Source organism: Notamacropus eugenii, chromosome 3 (genome assembly GCF_028372415.1).
Source record: "Notamacropus eugenii isolate mMacEug1 chromosome 3, mMacEug1.pri_v2, whole genome shotgun sequence".
NCBI classification, from domain to species: domain Eukaryota; kingdom Metazoa; phylum Chordata; class Mammalia; order Diprotodontia; family Macropodidae; genus Notamacropus; species Notamacropus eugenii.
Genome location: NC_092874.1, coordinates 184,154,650 through 184,170,113, shown reverse-complemented (window position 1 = coordinate 184,170,113; position 15,464 = coordinate 184,154,650). Strand labels below are relative to the sequence as shown.

The 15,464-nt window shown below is 36.4% G+C and overlaps 1 protein-coding gene across 6 annotated transcripts in view; it reads right to left on the bottom strand.

Moving 5' to 3' along the window:
• Positions 1-2,804: 2,804 nt before the first annotated feature.
• ABCC9 (ATP binding cassette subfamily C member 9) overlaps positions 2,805-15,464 on the bottom strand; it is a 195,277-nt gene continuing 182,617 nt past the window's right edge. For 5 of the 6 annotated variants that reach the window (XM_072653528.1, XM_072653532.1, XM_072653530.1 and 2 more), the window contains 2 exons: positions 11,409-11,471; positions 2,805-6,617 (listed from right to left, as the gene is read on the bottom strand). In XM_072653528.1, coding sequence (XP_072509629.1) covers positions 6,480-6,617; positions 11,409-11,471 — 201 coding nt within the window. In that variant the 3' untranslated portion in view covers positions 2,805-6,479. Of the gene's footprint in view, positions 6,618-10,422; positions 10,595-11,408; positions 11,472-15,464 lie in introns of those variants that run through there. The other variant, XM_072653533.1, reaches the window with a different exon arrangement.

The following is a 15,464-nucleotide window of genomic DNA, read 5'->3' as shown; positions in this document are numbered from 1 at the left end:
TTATTTTTAATACTGAATTCCAAATTCTCTTCCTCCCTCCTGTGCCTCCCCACTCCTTGAGAAGACAAGCAATTTTATATGTTATACATCTGAGATCATACAAAACATTTCCATGGTAGCCATGTTGCAAAAGAAAATTCAAACCAAATAAAACTATAAAGTAAAAAGGTGTGCTTTAACCTGCATTTAGAGTTCATCAGTTCTCTCTCTGGAGGTGGATAGATATCATCATGGGTCCCTTGGAATTGTCTAGGATAATTGACTTGATCAGAGTAGCTAAGTCTTTCCCAGTTAATCACTCTTACCATCTTGCTATTACTATGCACAATGTTTTCCTGGTTCTGCTCACTTCACTTTACATGAATTGATGGTAAGTTTTCCCAGATTTTTCTGAAACTATCCTACTTGTTAGCAAGTTAATATTTAGGAGCTAGACTGGAGGACTGATGCTGTTGAGGTGACTGAGGATTATTAGGTCCAGAGGTCTATGCAATATTTTGCTTGATCAGATAGGCCAGGGTTTGAGAGTAAATCTGATCTGAAAATTGGTAAAGATGGGTCAAAAATATAGATATTGAGGAAGGAATATGGGAATACAGAAAATGAGTACAACAGGTAATTATATACTAGATAGAATGTGGTTAGGCCTGGAAAAGTTCAGATGTGGTAGGGTCTGGGAAAAATATGGCAATGGCATTGCTCTTAAAGGGTAAATCTAACCAAGGATACCTACTTTTTAATCTGCCCATATCTTAGTCTTTCTGGTTTAGCAAGTACTTGAAGAGATCTGGATTTGATAAGAGAATGGCCTTTTGGCCTAGATTTGTCTAAAATCTGTCTTAGAATTAAGACAGAAGGATGGGGATAAAAGTGAAAGTAATTCAACTAGTGTTGGGGGGAGCAATATCCTAACCACATTTCCCATGCGAGTTAGGCTAGTTTTTCCTTAAAGGGCATCAAGATTATTCTTGAAGATTGTTTGGCTCAGGATTCTAAAGGTTAGGCTGTTGGCATCACTTCCTTGTTGCCCAAGTACAAGTTAGCGAGAAGGATCTTCACACTCTTTCTGATGCTTAATTAGTGGAAAATAATAGGTAACTAAAGCAAGGAAGCTTCATTAGGTTGAATCAACTCAAAGTATCCTCATTGCCTTTCCTCACTAAATAATCTTCCTACTTTGGCTTAGTAAGTCTCCTTTTGTTAGCTGTTAAATGATCTCCAAGTGTCCCATTTTGCCAGGCCTAGAGGCCTGTGTGGGCTACCCGAGTCTTCTTACCTCACCTCCGAGGTCTTCGGTTGGCCAAAACCGGATGCTCATATGAGAGAAAGGACGTTCCAGAGTCGAACAAGGGTTGAGCTTTATTTCAGGGTCTCGGTTACAAGTGCAGGAGGGGTCTTCCTTAGGAGGAAGAGGGGGAGATTTCCTAAGGAGGCTAAGATCTTAAGGGATTGGAAGTAGAAGTACAAGCGGGGAGAGAGGGGGAGGGGAGAGAAGAAGAAAAGGAAAAGCGGAGCCTACTGTCCTCTTGGCTCCTCACGTGCTAAGAGAGCTTTCAGGCTTCCTCAATCCTACTCAACCTTCAGCTGCATAGTTTGCATCTGAATACCGTGCTGTTAGGTAACTAGGTGTGCCCAGATCCGGGACAATCTCGAGGGCGGGGCGATCTCTCTCCCATCACGTTTCTCACGGGAAGAGGTGGAATTACTCGAGATAGCTCGGTTCACCTCGATTCCCTGCCGTTTCCTGGGGGGGTCTCGTGAGAGCTCTAAGATTTAGAAGCTCCCACCTTTACCCGCCCGAGACTGTCCACACGGAATTGAGCTTCCAATCCCAACACCATTTTGTTCCAGTATTCAGCCTGAGCTCATAGCCTGAGTAATGACCACCCAACAACCAGCATAACAGCAAGGAATACTGTAAGACTTCAGGGTCACTGTCATTCAATTGATTCCTAAGAGCCAGGACTGAGGTTCCTGCTATATAGAGTTTTTCCAGTTCTGACAATAGTTATCAACAATGTCTACTGACAAAACCACAGACTATGATAGAAAGATGTGTTCCCTTGACTGCTATCTCGTACCTGAAAAGTTCAGCCTACAAAGGCCAAGGTCTCCCATTGCATCCTGGGCCATCTCCAATCATCTTGATGCATTGATGAATATCTGGTCACTGGACCAAGGTGACTCAGAAGGAGAAAGTAAGGTTGGTGACCTTGCACAGCCCTCCTTCACTCAAAACAAAGTCAAGTGCAAGTCATGTCATCATTTCTCTGATGTCATGGTCTTCTTTGAAAATGAAAGATGAACACAGATCACGCCACAGGCATAATGATCTTGCTAAGAGTAAATACCTATAATTCACCTTAATCAAGGGCTATTACAGCAATTGATATATTACTATACATCACAGTATTAAAAATATTAACTTAAGAATGTGTTACAAAATAGCTGATAGAAGATTTATTAGGGTAGAACCAGAAAATCAAATTTAAAAATCCTGAAAAACAGAGAAAACACTATTTGATTTGAAAAGTAATGAAATACATTGATGTCACCATTGTACTTAGTAGATCCCAAAATCTATGCTGAAAAAAATTAATGAAGTGAGTAGCTCTGAAAACTGTAAAAAATAAAAAAAAAGAATCCACGCAAAGTCATGTACCCTCTCAACAGCTCAATTAATAGTGTATCACCAGTAATTCATAATCTTTTGTAAGCTAACAACATTCTAAATAAAAGCATAGTCATTCCTATGAATAAAATAACAATATTTTAACATGTAAAAGAAGAGGGATGTGGACACATCTTTGGAAAACAACTTTATTACATCACAGGTGAAGAAATTGCATCTGAGAACTCAAATGGGTTACCCATAGTCACACAGCTAGTGGTAGAATCTAGTTTCCTCACATAACCCGTTATTTTCCCATTATGCCATGCTACTTTCATATTAGATGGACTCAGAGATTCAAATGATACCCAAACTGGAATTCTAACCCCTTCATCATTTTAGTAGTTGATTGGCAAATGGTTTTTGAACTGGAGAAATAATTGACTTGTAAAAGGAAATCTAGAGTTTTTTTGAGAATACTTCTCTTTTTGAGAATTTCTTTTTGTAACAGTTAACATAAATACATGAACTTGTGTTTTTTGTGTTTTACAAACATCAAAGAAAATTATAGTTGTGGATGATTTTTTTCATTTAAATATATATGTATATAGATGTATTTATATTTACAAAAAGCTTTATTCTTTATTCTTTCCTTTAAAAACTCACTTGTATATTTAAGAGATAATATAACAAAATAAATTACTAATCCAATAAAATAAAAATCAATTTATCCATTCATGGTACCTTTGTAAATATGTGGGTATCCATTCAATTTCAATGATTCATAATTATGACTGGTTCTGACAATCGTTCTAGTGGTAGACCAGTAAATATGATGCTAAAGTTAATTTAATTTCAAACTGATTTTGTGATGGTTGTATTAGTCCTTTGTGGTATGGCATCTTATATTTTCAGAGTGAATTACAGTGTACTATTACAGTAATACAGGTTCCTGAACTGAAAATTCCATTATCATAGGGATCGTGCTTTATATAACCATTGTGTCTCCTTAACACCCCTAACAGTGTTCTTCACACAGTACATACAATAAATATTTGTTGAACAAATGTATTCCATTCTGTCCTTTCCTAGAAAGTACATTCTGGGAGGAAGGGACATTGCCAGGTAGTCAAGCAGGGAACCAAATCAGCTCTGGTAAGCAGTAGCTCAGTGAAACTTTTATGGGGCCAGTAGATTTTTGGAAAATATTTACAGAAGTGGATTATAGGTGGTTAATTTGATTCTATTCACCCTGTAGGGATGTGAAAAAGGCAAAGTCACTCAACCCTTTCTGCCTCAGTTTCTCATCTGTAAAATGAGCTGGAGAAGAAAATGGCCAACCACCCCATTACCTTTGCCAACCCCAAGAAAACCCCAAATGGTGTCATGAAATGTCAGACGTGCTTAAGAATCACCAATATGAGAAAAAATTACCTCTATATTAGATGTGTACAGAATTATATGAGAGAATTTTGACTGACAAAAGGCCTATTTAAATTGGGGTTTATTATATTTCATTTTATGCTTTTAGGTTTCAACAATAGAAAAACATTATGCAGGTAACTAAAGTGTTTAAAAAAATCATTTTATACACCTTTTACATACTCATTAAAATGCGGTTTGGACAAGATGAGCCAAAGACAAAGTTCTGTCAGCATCATTAGATATTCTATCTAGAACAAACAAATTTCGCTTAGACTTAAACACAAATAATTATGCAAATATGTTTTACAAGTATTTTTGAATTTTGAATATACTGACACTCTAGAAAGTTTCAATGTTCTGAGCTCCAAATGGAAGACGATGATGTGGTCTACATATTTAGAGCTTCTTTTCTGAGGAAAAGTAAGTAAAAGAGGACCAACGAGATTTTGTTCCTGGCAGATAAACACAGTAAGGGCAGGGATGTGGACTAGGGATGGAGAGTGAAGGCTTTAGCCTCTTCACTTAGCTTTTGTTCCTACCTTAATTTCATTTGCATGCCAAAGTGAGAATGAAGCTCATCTCACGACACAAGCTCCATACAGTTACAGTTTTTTTCCAGCACAATCCCTGAAACAGATTTTAGGGACACAGGCTCATAGTTAGGGCAGTAACAGGAGTTACAAGTAATTTATTATTCCTAAATCAGACAGGTGTTTGATACTTTGAATCAACCTGAGAAGTAAATAATAAAAATAACAGACCGCATCAGCTGGAAGTATTCTGTGAGCTTCTGTTGGCTGCTGCCTCATCTGTCTGTTTTGGCTCTAATTTGCCACAGACTGTGCATGAATAGAAATATAGCTTAGAGTCAGGGAGAGGCTTTCTAACTATTGCATTTCAGACATGGACAGTAGAGAACAGCAGCCAGCCCTGAAGAGGCCAGATTTCTGAAACCCGGAAGATGGTAAAAGATAACAGCTTGGTGAACAAGAGGCCACAGAACACACCCAGAAGAGACAACTTGAAAGTGATGATGTGACATCAGCCCAGAGACAGGATACCTAGCAAAAAGTCGAGTAATAACATCACCAGATGACATCTGTACTCTTGGTAGTGTTGGAAGTGTCAGTTGTCCCAGCTTTGCATGTGTCCCTGACGTCTGGATCCTTATTAGTGTGCTCTCCATGCAAGATTCCTAGCCATGTAGGCATGTGTGCCACCCCCAATACCTGTTCTTTGCAGGTGTGACACACCTGTAGAAGAACATGCCCTCTGTGTACTTAAGAGAACTTTTTCCTTTCTCACTTTGATTAAATATCTTTTGCTTTGAGCTAATGTGGCATCTGCCTACCTGGAAAAATAAACTCATCAATGCAGAGTCATGAACTATGTCTTTAAGTGGGTACCCACAAAATACTTCAAATCTACGGTAACACTCTGGGCTCACAGGTGAGAAGGTATATAACATGTAGAGTATGTAACTGGTCAATCACTGGAATGAATAAGGATTTCTTTTTACCCTAGTTAACATTTGAACCTGTGACTTCTAGTTCTATAAGGTAAAATTCACTTTTCCAACACACATTTATTAAACATTTACTAAGTGTGAAGAACTATTCTTGGTGCTATGGGGGAGGATATAAGGATGATTAAGATGCTTAACCTCAAGAAGCTTACAGTCTTGGAGAAGAAACTATTCTCGATCTATTAAACTTTCTTCTTGCTAACTGTAGAGGGATGAAAGATTGAGTATTGTTTTTCAAATTCTTCAGTAGTTTGAGCAAGAACTGCTAAATTAGAGTGTGATTTAATATTTACTAGAAGTATGATGACTTATTTCTAACAGGACAAAATAAGAGATAGAGACTTAAGACTAGGACTATTCATATAGGTTAAGGATTGTAGTAAAAGTACAACATATAGCGACTGAATTCTTTGTTTCTCCCTTAATCTTCTGAAGACATCAACAACGGATAACTGCTTTGTGATCAGTGTTTATGAAAATATATTAAAACAAATGAAATGGTTATGTTGCTGAGCATCCATTGCAAATAACTACAAAACTTGAGATTAGATCAAAGCATGACTTTGTAACCCTACCCTCACAAGTAGCCTAACCATTCTAATATAATCTGCCATTCTCAGAGTTAAGGCCTTCTGATCATTACTATATTGACAGTGAAACAAGAAGAAATAATTAATTCCTGGCAGAAACAAAAACATTAGGGGAGCTAGTGCTGGGACCATGTGCATGTTCTTTGGCAAAGTGATATTTTTAAAATTATTTTTAAAATATCATTCATATGGGAAGAATTCTTCTTAAACTACAAATTAAAAAAAGCTGAAACGACACATTTTCCAAAGACTAGAAAAGATACTCCATTAAACAGACAATAGTTGTTACATTTTGACTTAACGATATACATCAAATTTAGGCACCCTTTCACATGTCTGCTCGAACAAAAGAAGCAAATACGCCATCTTCCTGAGCCAAGAGGCTTTCGGGGGTGTCGTATTCTAAAATATTCCCTCGCCTCATCACGATGACCAGATCTGCTGTCAGGATAGTGTGAACCCGATGCTGTGGGGAAAAGATAAACCCAATATATTACCATTATAATCCTTCATGAGCATAATGAAATATTTTAGGCAGATTATAAAAGAAATATTCATTATTCTTAGGGTACAAGTGAAGAATTGCAGAAGGTACATTAACGTTTTCATACAATGAGTTAATATTTACTTGCAGGTTTCTAAATCCTGGTTACTATGGGATAGAGATATAAAGAAGCCAGAATTTGACTTAGATTATGACATGCAATCTCTACAGCTTGCTGTGGCTTGATTTTATAACAATGTGCTAGAAAATGTAGTGAACTTGTTTAGTAAGTTTATTGAATGAATGAACATTTAATAAATACTAAGAGAAGCTGTGACAGATCAATGTTCAGAAGTCTAAGCAGGAATTCTGCTGTCCAGGGTGGACAGTTAGTATGGTAAAATTGTCTGGGGACAGGGAACAGTCTGTTCCCCAGAGTACAGCTCTACCCCCCATGACAAAAATGGTGCCTCTCTACAACTTCCCTTCTAGGAAAGAGGCAGAATAAGTGAAGACAACTACATCTGTGGGGGGTAGGTAGACACCAGAAAAAAGACAGGATACTCAGGAGCAGCACCACTTTGGACAGAGGTAGCAAAATACTATGAAGGCCTGCTGTGAGGAGAAAGCATATTCTCTACATACATTGGCAGCCTAATCACACTCTGGCTACAGTCCTGTCAGTGTTACTCTACTGTACAATTTTGTATCTCACCTACCTTCCTTACCTAGACCGAGTCTATCCCTGTGGACCATGTCACAGCTATTGGCAAGCTATTGAATGCCAGGAAGAGATTTCTGAGGGTCCTACCTGCATGCAGTTGGAGGGCCTTGTCTGAAGCAATTATGATTGTTAGACAAGAGTATCAATGGAAAACCTCACCTTTCCCAGTCTTTTGACTCCCTCACAAAGAGTGGTGTGGTATAGTGGTGATACCTGTTAGCGGTGAATGTTGGTAGAGCTATGAAGTAACCCTCCCCATCTCACAATTAACCAAACCCTGGAGGGGCCTTATTACATATGCAACTGCATTTTATACCTTGAAGTACAATCAGTCCACCAGTATTTCTTAATGTCTTCTTCCAGTGCCCTTACTACCTCAACCTTTAAAATTTTGTTGGGACCCCTCAGCACTAAGAATTTTGTTGGGAGCGTTTCCAGTGTCCAAGCAAGATACCATAGTTGTCACCAGGAGAACAGATTATACTCATATGGGATGTGACAGGAATTAGAAGTTGCTCGTTAATTTTTTAATCTATGCATCGATAGTACTATAATAAACTGTATTAGCTGTATTACACAATCATAGTATATTTAAAAGTGGCACTCTTGGGGAGGAGAGGGAAGGAAGTGCCCTTTTACAAGGGCTTTTCTTTGAATAAGGTCAGCCCCTCATGTCTGTTTCAAAAATAGACTTAATGGGCTGTGTAAGATTTACTGTAAACTTTTGTACACTTGAATCGAAAACTAAACTAAACTCTAATTCTTCCATTTTCCTAGCAATTAATATTAAAAAAATAGCTCAACCATTCACTGAGAGAAACAAGTAGGCCTGCAAATCCCTAAATAGACTATCATAAACATTGGCTTGCTACACTAAAATTGTGTTTATAGAAAAAATAAAGAATAAAAAGCTAGAAACTTTGGCCAAAGAAGCAAATGTGGCTTAGTTTCATCTGATTATCTAAATTATTATGATTTTTTTAACAAAATGCTGTCAGTGGTAATAATGTTGATAAAATTCGTCACTCCTTCCCAGGGAATTAATCTAATCACCAATGGAAAATAATCCATTTGAATAAGTGATTTACATTTAATGCTTTAGTACTTAAGAGTTACTGGTTAGAAATAAGTCCTTCTTAAGACTTTCACATAATTTCCTAGGTTATTCCATGAAATCAACATAAAGGTTCTCAGTCAAGGGGAAAAAAAATAGATATCATTATCACAAAAATAAAAAAGATTGGCAAATTCAAATTCCTCCCTATTTCATACCATACAAGGGCTTTTTCTAGCCCTTCAGAGGGGAGATGGTCTGACCTTTGGCTCCAACTGTGATTCTTTCTTGCAGCAAGACCACAGTTGGAAAAAAAAAAGATTTCTGTTAAGTAAATGGTACCTTACCCTCCAAGTGTTTTGCAGAAAGGAAGGTGGTTAAAGAGATACATGGATAGAGTAATGAGGAAGTATTGACAACATGGAGAGGAGCAGAAAGCGGGCAAAAGATATAATGTTCCTCTCATGTCCAGTTAATCTAACAATGTGCTATTCCAGATTATGCAGCAATACCAAGTTCTATGCATAATGGAAATCACAGCCAGCCTTGCAAGACGCAGAGTAGATGGTTGCTTATATGGCTTGATTTAAGGGGTGCCAGACAGGCTCAGTGAATTTATTGAATGATCCTCCATGGAACAAGGAAACACAGTGGCATCATCATTCAATACCAACTACAACAATAGCTACATTTACATAACATTTTAAAGTTTGCAAATAAAATATCTCATTTTCGGCCCATGAGAAAATTAGGTATCTAGGATAAATAAGATAGAAGGGGACATTGAAAGAGTACAGAAAGTGCAGGGGGGCAGGATACAAAAGAAAAACTCTACTTCACTATTTTGTCTTTATCAACCTTAACAGGGAGCACTTCCCTCCTAATTTGTGTAAGATGTACTCTTAAAAGGAGTTGTCCTCTTCCTTGTCTATCTTTCCCACATGCACTCTCCCATCCTCAACCCTAATCACACAGAGCCAAACTGGGCTAGCAGAGCAACTTCATGCATGTCATCTTTTTTAGACTTTAAACCACAGAACCAACTTCATTAAATCATGCAAGAAACAAATATGCATAATATGGTACTCATGAAAACACATAACACACTGAGAAACACTAAAACTGGCCCTTTAGATCAGAGGTTCCCAAACTTATTTGGCATTCTGCCCACTTTTTTTAAAAAAAATGTACTCAGTGCCCTCCTGGATCAACCTTTTTTTTTTTTTTTAATGTGTCATTTAAAAAAATATGGTATTTTAAGAAAGAATATATCTTCAATTTAATAATTTATTTTAAATTTGTGGCTTTTGCTTGCAGTGAAATTTTGATGATGCAATATTGCATCATGTGATCAAATAGTATCATATTGTAAACAAGTCATTACATGCACACATTCCTGCCAGTGCATGCTGGACTTCCCAACAATGTGCTACGTGCTCACCTGCCAACACCTGCTTGTTAAGACCCATTGGCAGACTTGACTACTGATCGCTAATAACTTGCATTTTGTGTGCTTATTTGGAAACAATGTAATAACTACGACTTTAATTCTGTGACACAACATGAAAAATGTATGAAAAGTTTCCCAAACAATCTCTTTTTTCTTTATGCTTCTACCACTTCTTTATTTTTATTCAACACCCTGCTAATTGCATCTGAGGCTACTACTGCCCCCCTGGATCATTCCAGTGCCCCCAGGAGGTGATTTTGCCCAATTTGGGAACCTCTGCTTTAGATGAAAAATGAATCTGGTGGCAATAGATTCACACTTGACATGCATATCTGAAATCATTATTTTACTCCATTTATGACAATACACATATGTTTATGTACATTATGCATAATTTAAATAATATAAATTTATCCCATTTAGGGCAACTTTTTTTCTTTTGGGCAATATAGGCCAGTGGCAAGCCAACTTCCCCACTGCACTCCCACACTTTTGCATACAGCCATTATGGTACATTTATATTATGGTACAGAGGCTGGTGAAGTAACTACCAGAGAATGAGATGCTTTATATGCTGAGTAGATTTTGATGGTCTATTTGTTGGTCATCACCAAAGTGGAAAAGAGGCCATTCTTGTGAGCAAGCAAATTTGGAACAGAATCACATTCCACTAAAATACCCTCAGAAAAGACTAAAACAAGGCCTGCATCCATAATAGAAGACACCCGATGCTAGAAAGAAAAGAACAGAAAGAACAAGAAGAGTCAGCAGAAGGGAAAATGTACAGTTGGCTTATTGAAAGATGGCTATTGTTGAGTGGTAAAGCTGAATACAAGCAAGACTTTTCCCAACAGACAGCAAAGAGAAAAGAGTCGGAATGAAAAATAACAAAAGTTTATACTGAGTTGGATGTAGGATAAATTATACAAAAGTTTTTAGATAAAGGTGCAACATAAAAATGACTAGCCAGTCATTTTCATGACATGGGCATATGACTTTCCAAAATTAACTATAGTGCAAGGTAGGACAGTGACTATCTTTCCCAGATGTATCAATGAAAGCACTTAAATGAGGTGCAGAAAGCCAGTAGCAGAATTGGCAGTCAAATTTAGGAATCCTCATTCCTAAACTGCTGCTCAGATCATCAGATTATGCTCCTGGGAAAGCAACCGAGACATCTGTTGAAGGACCGAATTATTCCATATGAACAAACATCTGTGCTAGGGAAGAATTAGCCTTAAACTGCAAAACAGTGGGATTAAATGCATAAACATTAAATGAATTCCTCTGGGTTCTATAGCATTAAGTTCATACTTAGAGTTTAATTTCTGCCTGAAGTACGCAAACGTAGTTTGGAAACATTGACAAAAAGTTTTTTAGGCTATAGATGATTTTCTCTCTTTTGGGGAGAGGGGCACATATGCACTAACTGTAAGGAGGAATAACTAATAAGTGTATTTTAATCATTCAACGGTGAAGGAAGATGGCCAGATGTAGAACCAAAGGACTGAAGGGGATCAGATTAACAATGTTTCTCATACTTACAGCAATTGTTACAACTGTGCGATCTGCAAAGGCAGTCATTACCACTTTTTGCAAGATATTTTCCTGTAAAACAAAAGTGTCAGAAGTTACTCATATTCTCCCTTCTCATGCCAATAAAGCTAAGAGGAAAAACTACTTTTTGTTATCCTTAATATCCCCTCAATATAGTTTTAAAAACACCCATTTTTGTGGTCCTTCACTAACCTCTGGACTTTTATCATTCTAGACTTTGTAACTCAACACAGTTTTTATAGGATTGTCCCACACTCTGTCCACCTTCGGTTACCTTGTTCTTGATTCATTTTCCATATTTTTTTTTAGTTTTTAAAAATATAAAATTAAATTGATCTTTTTTTTTTATCATCTTTATTTCCAAACATATCCATCTTTCCTCTCCTCCTCAGCTTCATTCCTTCTAACTAAAAATTTAAAAAGAAAAGGAATAAAGTCTGTTTAGGAAAACCAATACAGGCATCAATTGTATCTGACAGTATATGTAATATTCTAACACTCATAGCTTCCCTCCCCTCCCCTCCCCCTACTCCCACACTCATCCTTCTACAAAGATGGGGCCCAAGATTCATCATTTCAAATCTTTAAGGCTAACAATTGCTCATTATGCTCTGCTTTTGACTCTTATTAAACTCTTTTTTAGGGGGAAGGGTATACATATCTTTAGAAAACTAAGTTAATGAGTGATTTCTGTATGCATATATCCATATAGACAGCCCCCATTCTTCCTTTTCATTTGAATAGTTTCTCTTTCAGCCTTCAGAATCTCCTTTTTGAGATTCTGCCATTCCTCCTGGGCTGACTTCCCCTAGAGGATTTCAGTCCATTGATTCTCTCTCTAATCTTTAAAATTTGCTTTCCCCAAATCTAGGATATATATCTTATTATGACTGGCTTGCCTCTCCTTTTCAATTATAAACTTTTCTAAAGAATGGTCACTTCTTTCTCCCCTAAACCCCTAAGGTGAACATAATTTTCTCCCCACTAGCTAGTTCTTATTGGTGAAAACCAAATTCGTAATAAAATATTTTCTTGTTGATTCTTCTACCTTTTGAAAGATGGAATTATCATAAAGGCAAGACAAGAACTTCTTAGTTGCTTTTGACAGAATGAGAGCTCCAGAAGATATCTGGATAACTAAGGTCTCCACTATTCCTACAATATTCCTGCACGCTAGATTTATTAACCTGTTTTATGATCGTTTTTTAATATCCTTGTCCAAATGATATGTAGTATAAGTGAAGTGAAAAATCACTTCTTCTTTTCCTCTCTATTGCTCTTTATCCAAATTCTCTACATTCTACTTCCCTGCTCTAATTCTTTGAATCTTCAGAGAAGTATTATATAGTCTTAATATAAAATGTTTTATGTTTATATATAATATATAAACATGTTCTATAAAATATATTCTAAATATGACACATACATGATATGACACAATATATTACGTACCTCCTTTCCTTTTACCTATACTATATCTTCAAGAGTTTCATCCCACCAAAAATAAGTTAGCACTTTTAATTTGCTTCCATCTGTTGGGACCTGTAGCTCCTTTTGCTTGCTGCCTGAAGTGCTTGTCTGTATTTGTCTATGGATATCTGGCACCATGGGTTTTACTTCTGGCTCCTTCTGTTTTGTCTCCTGTGAAATTCTGGGTGTCTTACATTGTATTTACTCTATGGTTTCTAGCTTGATGATTTTACACAGACAGTTTTCCCTATCCTTTATTTTAAAACCATTCTGATTAAATTTGAAAGGATCTACTCCTAGAGTACTGAACTAGAAGCCTCTTTTAACTGAGATCAATTCATTAACTGCTATCCTCTCGATCTAGTCATTCAGTCAGGTCCAAATACTTGTAAATACCTTATCACTTAGCCTATATCTCTTCACTCTTCACTATGTCTACAAGGATATCCTGAAGAATTTTGTCAAATGCCTCGCTAATTTCTAGGTTTATAATTTTATATAAAACACAATTACCATTTCAGTAACCACATCAAAAAAGGAAGTGAGGTAATCTATGATCTGTTCTTAATAAAATGATCACCACTGCTTCTTTCCCTAAATACTCCCCAAAAACCCTTTAATAAGGTGGCATTTCTAGTATTTTGCCAGGAGAAAAGTAATTTTAACTGGTCTATCACTTGAAAATTCTATCTTCTTGTCTACAAATAAGAAAATAGGCCAAACACTTAAGAAAAGGGTGAAATCAATCATGATCTGGTTAAATTATATATAAATATATAAACAATAAAAATAAAGGTACATTAAGATAAATGCACCTGAATTTCCAACATTAACATCTTCAATATGGTATAGTCTCTTTATCCCATGAAGAAAGTAGAATTATGAAATTTTATGGTCAATATATTAAAATAGTGTCCAAAGAACTCTAGATTTAGAGTTGCAAGGGAATTTAGAAGTATTATTATCCAACCAAATACTTTTTACAGATGGGGAAAATGAGGCCCTAAGAAGCTGAATGACCTATTTGAAGTCACATAGGTTAATGACAGCATTCCAAATATATCACTCTTTCCATTACATGATACTGTCTTCCATCAACAGAGGGGAGGAATGAGCTAAAGGTTTTAGGGTAAGTGCTCTTTTTTGTGTGTGTCATGGACCCCTTTGGCCATCTGGTAAAGCCTAAGAACCCCTTCTCAGAATGTTTTTAAATGCATTTCAAATACATGGGATTACAAAAGAAACCAATTCTATTTAAATACTATTGTCAAATATATATGTACACACACACACATATTTAAGTTCATAGACACCTGATTAAAAATCTCTGCTCTAAAGTCACCATTTTCAACCCTCTGACTCAATCCTTAAAATTCTAACTAGAACTCCTTCATCCTAGAAATGAGGAAAGATCCAGACTTCGCATTCATAGTACCTGCTTCTTTAGTGGGTTTAGTTCTATCTTCCCCATTCCTAAACAAAAATAATTTATCCAAAATTCCCCTTTATGTTCTTTTTTCTTCTTTATTCTTTCATTTCTCCCATTTCTCTCCTATTTTCCTTATATACTTGTGGATAGGCTTGGTGGCAGGCTATGATCAACATTTATGTATGAGAATTATTTTTATTCCTTATTTTCTTTACTTTGAGATTTGGCTGACTTTCCCACGTAACTCTAAAAGTTGCCATGGGTCAAGATTCTGCATCTTTCTTAGTAGAATGCTTCAGCAATTAAGAAATCTTTCTGGGAAGACATTCTAGTTCTTCTGATCTAAACCTCTCTTACTTCCACTTAATCTAACTTCCTCTTGCTTTATCCTCTAAGCAGATACAGAACAAGTAGCTTAGGATTTTCTTTAACATAAAGCTTCATCAGTTGGGAATAGTTTGGCCATATCCAGTCTATATAGTTCCATTCTGAATAGTTTCATTGTAGAATATTTTAGAGAAATTCACTGTTTTGTGTGCATGTGTGTGTTTTTTCTGAATATACATAACAGTGAGCTAAGCTGTGTTGGCTAGTCCTTAGTGGAGAGTATTTAATAAACAGATAAAAACGATATGAAATTAGGAAATCAGTATGAAATAGTACTTTCTCCCCTGCTTGAGGATACCTGGAAGTTTTGTGTTTGCTTCTTGCTTTCCAAGTTCAGAGATGAAGAGGATATTACAAACAAATGTATTATTTCATGAAGTTCTAAAGGCTGTCTCTAAGATTTGTAGGAGAAGAATCTGGAACTGAGGGTAACCAAAAGATAGCTACTGGATACTTCACTACAATTTGCCAAAATTACTATGACATGGATTCAGTATTTTTTTTTCCTACAGTTATCTTTTGAATGAATTGTAATTAGGAAGGGCCGTCCTTTAGTGATCTTTAGAAGTATTGTGTGCATGTGTGTTATAGACTATAAAACACTACAAAAATACATAAAACAGAAAATCATGAATCCAAATACGCACTGTTGCCATATTAAACAGTTTTAGTTGTTTTCATGCTAATTCAAATAATTGGCTAGTAGGCCAATGCTCATTTGGAATCCCACAGCCCAGAGTTAGATTTTTAAAGTTTGA